This window comes from Cibotium barometz, chromosome 18, assembly GCF_041138505.1.
Source record: "Cibotium barometz isolate CiBa-2024 chromosome 18, ASM4113850v1, whole genome shotgun sequence".
Taxonomy (NCBI): domain Eukaryota; kingdom Viridiplantae; phylum Streptophyta; class Polypodiopsida; order Cyatheales; family Cibotiaceae; genus Cibotium; species Cibotium barometz.
The window spans coordinates 59,388,848-59,400,072 of record NC_141063.1 but is presented as its reverse complement, the minus strand read 5'-3'; the positions used below and the strand labels follow the sequence as shown (position 1 = coordinate 59,400,072).

Below are 11,225 nucleotides of genomic sequence, written 5' to 3'. Positions count from 1 at the left end.
TGGTGCATAAAAATAGCGTGAGTGGGTTTGGAAAGGAGGAATACTTAGTTGCCCTTGATAGTATCATTCCAAGCAATCTAGGTCTAGGATAGGGTCACTCGTATTAATCCACAAAAAGTCCATGCTCATAGCCTATAGTCATAGTAAAGTTGTACTTCATTCTCTTATTCTGACATGTGCTCTCTCATCATCTTTTTCAAATTTTTATAGGTAGTCAGATTTTTAGTATGTGTATAGATATTATATTGTTGTACATGTTGGTAGAAGCTATATTGTCATGAGTTAGCTTTTTCCAATAGGCTCCCTCCTAATATGGATATGAAATTTTTTGGGCAGTGAAACCTGAGGGGTAAAGATTTAGGCTTTATGGAAATGCCCCCCTTCCTACTACATGTCATCCCTCGACTTCACGGAGGCTTAGGTAAGCTTTTTGCAACCGGCCTCTCCAGCTTTTGTCCACTTGGGACTCTTGCTTTGGGGCACACTTGGTTGTTAATGTTGTTGATTAATCGAGGATTAAAGGTGGTAATATGCTTTCATAATCACGTATAGGACTTGCAGGTTCTTGCAGAGGTGTTGACATTGATGCGAGAACTTATTGGGTAGTAGGCCTTTCCTCAAGTACTGGATCTCTTAAAGTACTTTTAAAAATGGAGGCCAATTTGGCATTGAAGAACTTGAGGCCTCATTGGAGTCTTCTTTTCTTAAGGGCCAGGCCATCTTTTGAATAGATTTTGGATTCCAAATCTTGTGGGATGCTGGCAATGAAGGTATATCAATTTGTTTTCCTTTTTCTTCTCTGGCATTAGGGTTGGTAGAGATTGTTTATTGGGCAATAGATGTGTCTGTGAATGATGAGGCTCTAGACATCTATATCCTCTTTGGCACCCAAATCCATTTGTTACTCTTGTAGTATCCTTGAGCTTAAAGAAGACGAGTTGGAATCCATTGAGAGGTAACATGTGGTTTAAATTGATTTTTGTTGCGAGATGGGGCATTTTGGGTTTGATAGTGGGTTGGCAGTTGAGAACTAGTGGACACTTTAGGGACCCACTGAAGGGTAGGTTGTAGCTTTCTTTGTTGATTCCCTATTGATAGTTGGTTTGCTATGGAGGTGGATGTAGATGTGGAGCTTCAAGATGAAGAACCTTGTGGTGGTGACGTGGATGTCGATAGGGAGGAAACGACATTGGATCATGTCGATGTTGAGGCTTTGTTATTGTGGCATTCAAATGCTTGTTGTTGGTCCAATGCATTTCACGTGGAGGCAATGTTCATGGAGTGTAAAATTGTAGGGTCACGGTTAGAAATTTTTGCCAATGAGACACTTCTTATGGCCCAGTTGATTTGCATTGAGCCACTATTATCCAGATCCATCCAAGAATGACATGTTCTTTTAAAGTTCCTGTGAGCATGACCAAAAAGCTACCAACCAAGTGCAAAACCAAGTATTTTGGTATTTTTGGCACTTATACCCTCTATTCTCATGTTTGACTTTTTAAGTTGAGGTTTACCCAATTGATTCAATCTAGAAAAGGTGAGTAGATTGTGACTAGCACCCATGTCAAGCATAGCATTATAGAACACTTTACCATAGGGGAGAGGCAATTCAATGGGTGTTCTGAGAACTGGGATGTGATCCTCCATGTTGTCAATTACCTCTCCAACATAAGCTTATGCAGGAGGTCCAAGGTTTGCTTCCTAATGTTATTGAAGTTTTGTACGTCGTTCCCTTGCCTCCTATTGGGCTTGGATCTTCTTTTGAGCGGCCCTTTCCATGGTGGCTTTCTTGTCATGAGAAGCATGCAAGGATTCTTCGGTAAGGGGTCCATAGTATTTTTTAAACTTACTACCATTAAGAAAACCCACAGTTTAAACTTCGTCAAGAGTCTCAACACGTATAGTACCTTGTGGAGTAAATTCACAAACCCTAAATGGTCTTGTTTCAATATATTTGAGCTTTTTCTTTTCACTACTACAGACCCCATACATAAGTACAAGATCTCCTACCTCAATCTCCTTACCCTTGAGATTTCGGTCAAACCACTTCTTTCTTCGGTACTTTTCTATCAGCATGTTTTACACTACAATTTGTCTTTCCTCTGTAAGTTGTTCTAAAACAAACAATTGGTCAACCAATTCATTACCATCAAGATTTTCATTTATAGCTACCCTTAAGCTAGGGATCATGAACTCCCAAGGAATTACTACCTCAAGTCCATACACCATCTTAAATGGCATGCAACCAATTGCAACTTTGTATGATGTGTGGTAGGCCCATAAAGCTACCATGAGCTTAGACTCTCGGTTAGTGCGTCAAGCCTCAACACTCTTTGTTAATATTGAAATAAGAACCTTGTTGGTGTTCTTTGCTTGGCCATTTGCTTGTTGGATAATATGGTGTTCACTTACGGTGAGATATTTGATAACATCATTGATGAAATTGCTTACCTTGATGACTCACTAGCTCAAATGGACATCCAAAATGGGTAATGATGTTCTCATAGAGAAACTTAGCAGTTGCCATGGCATCTACTTTCATGAAGCTCTTGCTTTAGCCTATTTGGTTACATAATCTGTGGCAACAATGATGAAGCGTGCTTGTGTGCCACGTGTACCAAGACTAATAGGGCCAATGAAATCTAAGCACTATTTTTCAAAAGGCTGGTCGACTCTGACATAATGCAATGGCATCATGTCCTTCTTATGTGGCTTGGCACAACGTTGGCACTCATCACACAACATTTTACAAATAGCGCAAGTCCTTTAAAAGCATTGGTCACTAGTACCTCGAGTGGATTATTCTCATGGCTGTGATTTCTGTTGCAAAATGTATGCTTGCTACCCCTTGGTGTGCTTGTTTCATGATCATGAGATATTCTTTCTCTTGTGGGTATCATCTAAGAATATCGTCCTTACCTCTTCTTTAAAGTGTTCCAGGAATAAGTTGGTAAGGCACACTTTCTTCTAGTAACTTTCTTGCTAAATCTTTCCTCCGTTCATTTCCTTATGGAAAACCATTAACTAAAAAGTTAACGATTTTCTCGCTCCATTCTAGAATAGCCTTAACCTTGAATAGTGTAGCATCCGGTAAGTTGTTATCAACTCCAATTGGTGCTTCACCTTTAGGTATGTGTGATAGATAATCCACCGTGACATGTTTTTTTTCCAGGCCTCACAACTACAGTGAAATCAAATTCGAGAATAATCAATAACCACCTTGTGGTTCTCCCTGTGGAGCATGGTTTGTTAACAGGGTACAAGAGGGCTTGATGATCAATATAAAATACAAATTTATTAGCAACAAGGTAATGCCTAAATTTCTTAACATCATATACCATTCCTAAAGTCTCACGCTCTGTGGTGGTATAATTAGTTTCAGCCTCATTCAATTGATGGCTTGGGGAACTAATAGGGTAGTCCAGTTTATTTCCCCTGGTTGGGCTAGGACGCATCCAGTTGCAAAGTTAGAGGCATCAATATGCACATGGAAGATAACATCCAAGTATGGGAGCGCTAGCCCCACAGCTTGCTTTAACGTGTCATAAGCTTGTTGGCATTCTTCTGTCTACTCAAATATAATGAGAAGCTTGTACAAAGGTCTAGCTATCTCAATTTCTTTATGTGTCCAAGTTAATCTATCTTGGAGGCTAATTAACTTGAGTGCAATTTAATTAGCACACACTCATCATCATGAGTGCAATTTAATTAGCACACACTCATCATCACATGAGTGCAATTTAATTAGCACACACTCATCATCATGATTTCACTTAGGCCTCACCTACCTTATAATAGTTATGTTATCATTAGAGTAGGATTAGCATCTAATTAGATAGTTATATTATCATTAAAGTAGGATTAGTATCTAATTAGGTAGTTATCTTTAGGAGAGCTTGATCTGTGTTTCTCAACATGGTATTAGAGCTTGATTTTTCTCTCCTAGCTTAGTTTAGCATTTGTGCACATTATTAGCACTATGTGATTAAGGCCCTTGTCTCTTTTCACCATAGTTTCCTCTCTACATTTGCTCTTTTCTTATTTTTTCAGCTATTTGTTCTGCTAGAGCTTACTTTTCTTTGTTCTCATACTCCATCTTCGCCTCTCCTTTGTCCTTGCTTGACTTTTTGTTGTCCTCAGGTGGTTCTCTTCCTAGATTGTCTTGACCTTGAGCTTTGCCTGATCCTTCACTTGGGTTACCTGAACTGGAGTCTTCTTGGAAATTTGAGTTGCTTGTTTCTGGGTTTGCTCTTCTAAGTTCCCATTACCAGCTAATTGCCCCGGGTTAGCTCCATATGAATCCCCTTCCTCAGGCTCACGGTCGTCTTTTTCTTCGTCCTCCGGAGTTTTTTCTGCTTCACTTACTTCCATGTTTTCTAAATCCTTCATGATTTCATCAACTGCCATTTTAGAGGACTCTACTTCTTCTTCTTCATCCTAGATGAGCTCGTATACTCAGTCCTATTTTTTCTTTGACAGCGTGGCCTTTTGGAGTAAGTTAGGAAATACTCGGGAATGTGGTTCCCTCCATGCTTGCTCTAGGGCTCCTAGCTCGCCTAAGATATGTTTGATGCTAGCTCTAGGCAGGCAATATACATGCTTGCTCTAGGGCTCCTAGCTCGCCTAAGATATGTTTGATGCTAGCTCTAGGCAGGCAATATACATGCCTCAAGCACGTGTAGAGGGAACTACCTAGCAAGGAGAAGTGCCACATGTTCAGACATGTCCAAAATGACAATTTGCCTAGATATTTTGGTGGAAAAAAGAATGTGAAACCTTCAAAAACATGCACTTCATAGTGAAAAATTAATTCCCACAAAAGAGTTAATATATTTCTTTCTTCCTCCCTCTCTATTTTCTGTCTCCACATGTATGGCATACGATTGAACATTTATCGGCACTAATGTGGTAGAAAGGATAAAGTAGTGCCATCAACTCGTGGAGGAGCAAGAGCACTAAGCGAGAGTGAGTTATGGCGGCCTCGCACTCGTTGGCTTGCCATCGCACGACGGCAAGCAATCTGATGGCCTTCAGGTGGAGCCTGCTCGCGGGGCCTCTTAGGAACCTGAAGCAACAGCAAAGTCAGCTGATCGTCGCGACGAGCGGCAGCAACGACACCAATTGCGTGTTGTTTCCGGCCCTCCGCTTCCGACATCTGGCCTTCGCTGCATTTGTTCCAAATACGCATACCCCCACCACTGCTGCTGCTACCAGTACCACAAGGAGGGGAAGAGGCCTCCGATGCTCCAGCACCGCCGCTGCCCCTCTCACAGACGCCGGAAGTCGCCACGTGAACACAGAGACGCCTCCTAATAATGCCCCTACGTTCCAGAACGCCATTCAGCGCCTGCAGGTCATTGCCTCGTGCTTAACCCTACCTTGCAACACTTGCTTTGATCAGTTAATATTGCTATAATTATATTTCTGATATAGGCTATCGCCATAAGATGGCCACATTTTATTTTATCAACAATTACTTCTGTGACAATTTCTACAAGACCTCATTCTCATCTTTTTGCGGGATAAACAGGAGTATTGGGCCTCTGTTGGATGTGCTATAATGCAATCAAGCAACACAGAGGTACTAGTTTCTTTCGCCTTACTTGTACATGCATGTTCTAGTGATAAGCATACTCTCCCATCTTGCATAAATGTTAAGGGTTGCATCGTTCTAATTGAGACGTTTTAGTGTGCTTATAACCACGATAGCTACCAATTTTAGGCAGCTAGGCTTGACACTTTTTGTGCAAGGGGTCTGTGATAAGGAATTTCAAGCAGAACTTGCACCCTGTCCTCACATTTGCCAACCGTGTCAAACAATTTGGGCTTCAATTACAAAAGATTGATTAGGACGAGGTAGGCACATTTCTTTATGATTTCAACCACCAAATTTAATTGGATATCTGTAGTCTTTGCCCCCATACAATGGCTGTTGCCATGCAATTACCTCACATACATCATTATGTTAGACATCATCCCCTTCTTGCTGGCTTCCTGTTTGGTGTCCTATTTTAGCCTCTAGGGCTGACCATGTTAGCTAGAGGGGCTGGTCACCCCTCATATGTTTTCCCATATTATTCCCCATTTTATGGAGTCTTGGGTATTTTTCCCTAGTCGTGGAGGACTTTTCCCTAGTCGGTTGCCTTCATATGGACATATATATAGCTGGCTTGCCTTCCTCATTCTTCACTGCTTGCTTAGCATTGTTTGCTACAGTCCCTCACATACGAGGTTTTCTCCCCTCTTGCTCGGGACATGTATTTCTTTGGATGATGATATTGAGAGTAGGTTCTCACCTTTGTTTCCTCTCCATCCATCTCTCTCTCACTCTCTCTCCTATTTTCCCTTCTTCCGCTGCACATTCTATCATGGTATCAGAGCGCTGGTGATCTTAAGTGTTGGATGCTCCCTCCTGTCCCTCCTGCGTTTTTGCGTTTTCAACAAGGTGGACAGATCTTGCGTTTTTTTCTTAGAAGTGCTGCTGGTTGCTTGCCTCTTCCAGGCATTTCTTCTCAGCAGCCCGTGGTCTTTCTTCATCAGTTTGACCTTTGAGAACACCTGTTTTCTATATTGTTTTCAGGGTAGCAGCACATAGTTTGTTACGTTTTTCTATAGGTGGCTATGTACAGCATTTTGTAGCAGTTCTCAGTATTCATACCCCCCCTGTAGTGCTGGTTGCCTGTTTTGTACGGGCCAGCAGCAGCATGTTTGCTGCGTGTTTTTCTTCTACAGGTTTCTGATGCTGTTTGCTGATATGAGGACTTGATGGTACCATATCTCTACTGCTTTTCCAGATTCAGCCCGTTCTACAGCCCCCTTTACCTCTGCGTTTTCAGATTTACAGCCATGGTTGTTGTGTTTTTCTGAACTGATCTTGCTGGTAGCTCTACCTTCACCTGGGCTTCATCCGTTGGACCCAAAGGTACCTTCTCTTCAGCGTTTTTCCTCATAGGAGGTGTGGATACTAGTTGACCTGATTTTTCAAGTTTGTAGCCCTTGTTTGGCTGCGTTTTCTTCTCCAGTGGACACATATCACTTGCAGAGGGGTTTCTTGTTTGGATTGTGGCTTTGGAGGCAGTTTGGTACTGTAGGAGGATACTGAATTTCTGATTTCAGTCAGTGTTTTGCTGATTTTTGGAGCATCCATACCTGTGTTTTGTTCCTGGCCTTCACAGTTACCCGGTTTCTTCATGTTCCTTGCCTTCTGTTGGTGGTGGAGTGCTGTTTTTTGCTTAACAGCAGTGTTTTGGCTGCGTTTTACTTCCCAAAGGAGTTTTCTACACTCAGAGGGGGTCTATCTCCAGCTACTTCACTTGAGGACCAGTTTCGGGAGCTGTTTTGTATTTGTGGAGACTTTCTTCTGTGATGACAGGAATTTACAGATTTTGGAGGAGAGAGCAGTGATCTTTTCAGAGATCTTGAGTAGAGTTTATTTTGTCCGAGCTTGTGTTCTTTGCAGTGTTTGCAGAACAAGGAGGGTGTTTTGCCCTTGAGGTGTGATCCTTTCACATGGATCATTTATTTGTTGCTGATTCTTGGGATCTGATTCTACTTATGGAACAATCTTCTGCTATTTGTGATGCTTTTGAGGACTTTGTTACCACTGCAATTTATATTCTTGCTTCCCTCCCTCATTGTGAGGAGTCTACCTTCGCCTCTGTTTGTGATGCTTCTGAGGATGCCCCTCCTCCTACCAGTTCCGCAGACTTGTTGTTTTGGAGGATGGTTTTTTGGACCCAGTGGGATGCTTTGGATCTGTGGTTGCTAACCGTGCCTGGGACACAGTGGTACCTCCGACGAATCAGGTTGGGCTTGTACTAGTCCGACGACTTCTTTTTTTTAGAGGGGGATGTGGAGTCTTTTCATTTTGCGATGCCCACGTCAGTGGCGTGTACTTATGTACAGCATTGGGCACCTCATGGTATGGAGTTTGAGAAGATGGACCCCATCTTTTCTCTAGAGTCTTTACATCTTGCGATGCCGATCTTTTCAGAGGATGCTTTTGTACAGCATTTGGCTACTCTTGGTAGAGAGTTGGAGCAGATTGACTCTATTCCTTTTGAGGGTTCCAGTGAGGAGCAGCTTGCTTCTCCCAGGATTGATTATATATAGGATCTGATCTTGGTTGGTTATGAGGTTTTTTATACCTTCTCCAGGCTGGATACACGACATTCGACTTCGGGGAGTGTTCTTACACTTGGGTTTGAAACCATTATTTGGAGCAGCACGTCGTAGCTTACATGGTTGTTTTCTTCCATAGGAGCGGTGTACCCGTCAGTTTGTTCTGTTGCTTTTGTAGTTGAGTTGCTGAGGAGATTGCTTGTGGAGCTTTCTTGGTACCTGTTTCTGCAGTCTTTCATTTTTGATCGAGGACGGCGTCTTTGGCTTCTTGGAGTTCACTCAGCATCTGGTGCTGAGAGGGGGTGTTAGACATCATCCCCTTCTTGCTGGCTTCCTGTTTGGTGTCCTATTTTAGCCTCTAGGGCTGACCATGTTAGCTAGAGGGGCTGGTTACCCCTCACATATTTTTTCCCACATTATTCCCCATTTTATGGAGTCTTGGATATCTTTTCCTAGTTGTGTGAAGGATTTTTTCCCTAGTTCGTTGCCTTCATATGGGCATATATATAGCTGGCTTGCCTCCCTCATTCTTCACTGCTTGCTTAGCATTGTTTGCTACAGTCCCTCACATACGAGGTTTTCTCCCCTCTTGGTCGGGACATGTATTTTTTTGGATGATGATATTGAGAGCAAGTTCTCACCTGCGTTTCCTCTCCATCCATCTCTCTCTCACTCTCTCTCGTGTGTTTCCACTTTCCCTTCTTCCGTTGCACGTTCTATCACATTGCAGGGCGCACCAAAGTGTAAAAAAGCCAACATTTCGTGCGAGGCTCCTAGAAATGGGCTTGGAAACACTCTGCCCAAATGGGTTAAAGCTTTATATCCTCACAGGGTGGGCTTGGGCAGCCGGTTTCATGGAAAATATCGGGTTTGTAAAGGTCACTCCAAGATAGACATAAGTAGAGATGATCTCCATGTGGGCTTCTCTATATAGAAAAGACAGACTAGCTCTTTTCTGGTAGGAAGTTAAAGATCATGAACTTGGTTTTGCAAAGTACGACCAGAGGTATCTTTTGTCACAAAACGTATAATGCATCAAGATGTCTGTGTAACCCCTTTGCAAAATAAAAAATTAGGACTATGTCATTTGCCTAAAACCAAATTGGCACAATAGTCTTAGCCAGCCATGAGCAAATTGTTGGGCCACAGGAACGCTTATGGGGCAATGGAAGCTCTCACACACACAAGAAGCAAATTGATCGAGAGAGAGAGAGAGGGAGACTGTAACCGCTCCCTACAAGAAGCCTGACAAATCGGAAGATAAAATACACATATTTTAGATCATTTAACTAATTCAAACAATGGACAACACTTGTAACATTAAAACTGAAAATAACAAAGAACACTTGATACCATCACTAGGGCCGGAAAGGGTCCCCCACTCCCCCCCTCCCCCCCCCTTCAATACTATTGTATTTCTTGGAGTATTTATTTGTACAAGTGTTCACGGGCCCTAGGCAAGATTTCTCTGTAACAAGGAGTGAATACAATTGGTAAACAATGAGATGTTGTCGGAGTAGACCAAGTCATAGGTAATCTCCCACCTTCACTGGGTAAACAATGAGATGTTGTCGGTGAAGAATCAGTTGTCGGAGTAGACCAAGTCATAGGTAATCTCCCATCTTCACTGGGTGAACACTTGTCCTCACTGGTCTCTCGGGACCGTGCACCATTAAGCACACCCGTACTAAGCGGAGGGAGCAATACCTGGTGCTCTTGAATTAGCTTTGTTGCCTGTTTTTCTCATATCCCAAATGACCTTCACTGGCTCCTTCAACATGTGAGGGCGCGGTTAGGGTAATCATGGGAAAAAGTCACCGTCTTGATTGCCTTACTTAATGAAGGCAATAGGGTGTGATATTTTTCCTGACAAAACTTGTTCAAACAACATTTAATTTTAATAATTACTGAATCTGAAAATTACAAAGATAAATACCTGACAAATATTCAAATTCAATTCTCAAGAGAGAAGCTCATCCCCTTTTTATTGCATTCCCAAATTGTAGGTAGGTCCTGGCAACAGTAGATGTTGGAGAGCAACTGGTACAACTACAGGTACAATTGGGTACCCCGACAGCAAGTACATTAGTAGGTACAGTCGAGTATAGGTTGGTATAGCAAGTACAACCAGGTACAATAGGTACAAGTTGGTATAGTAGGTACAATAGGTATAGCAGGTATAGGATAGTACAACAGGTACATCAGGTATTGCAGGGTGTAGCAGGTACAACAAGTATAGCAGGTACAGTAGGTACAACAAGTACAACAAGTAAAGGCTGGACAGAGGCGGGTAGAAGCTGGTAGACAGAGGCGGGTGCTGGCTGCAAATCAGAGGCGAGTACAAGCAGATGTAGTCGAGTACTTTCCTTCATTCTCACTCCCACCAACCATCCACGTGTGGGGAAAGAAGAATTACTTCATGCAATAATAACTATAGATGTTATTAATAATGTTGGACACCCACATAAGAGCAAATGTCCAACCAATGTTTAAATGTGTGTGAACACCCAATCTTATAATTATTAAGATTGACATTACTTAAGGGATTTTATATTTGAAAAGGCCAAAAAGGGTAATACTTACCACTTGTTCACACGCCACACCAACTCATTAGCAAACAGTACACCCACGGTACACTGGGAGCGTCCCCGTCCAGTGTACTGGCACGACATAGCAGGCAAACATTCGAGAACAAGTCATGCGAAAACAAGTTTATGCATGCAAACATAAATGCATGTGCACATGTAATGGATGAAATCTCCCTTTCATGAAACTTGTACAAAGATTTCTTGTCGGGCACAAAACTGGTGCGACAGAAATGTGAAGTCTTGGTTTTCCTATGGAGTGACAATTCCATAGGCAAAACACAAGTTCTGGCACGGGCCTTCCTATGGAGTGACAATCCCATAGACAAGGTCAGCACAAATATCAGTCCTACCATGGAGTGACAGTCCCATGGATAAGACACAATCCTGGTCATACACGAGTGACAGCAAATAGACTCGCGTCCATATGGCACAATACTGGTCACACACGGGTGGCACACAACTGGTTCCCGTCCATGTGACACCAAATGATTGACCCTTTCACATGGGGCACTGGCT

At 42.5% G+C, this 11,225-nt stretch overlaps 1 protein-coding gene across 4 annotated transcripts in view; it reads left to right on the top strand.

Annotated features, from left to right (window-relative positions):
• The first annotated feature begins 4,808 nt into the window (after positions 1–4,808).
• EDD1 (glycine-tRNA ligase) overlaps positions 4,809–11,225 on the top strand; it is a 199,000-nt gene continuing 192,583 nt past the window's right edge. For all 4 annotated transcript variants that reach the window (XM_086812812.1, XM_086812814.1, XM_086812813.1 and 1 more), the window contains exons 1-2: positions 4,809–5,353; positions 5,531–5,581. In XM_086812812.1, the coding sequence (XP_086668938.1) occupies positions 4,973–5,353; positions 5,531–5,581 (432 nt within the window). In that variant the 5' untranslated portion in view covers positions 4,809–4,972. The remainder of the gene's footprint in view (positions 5,354–5,530; positions 5,582–11,225) is intronic.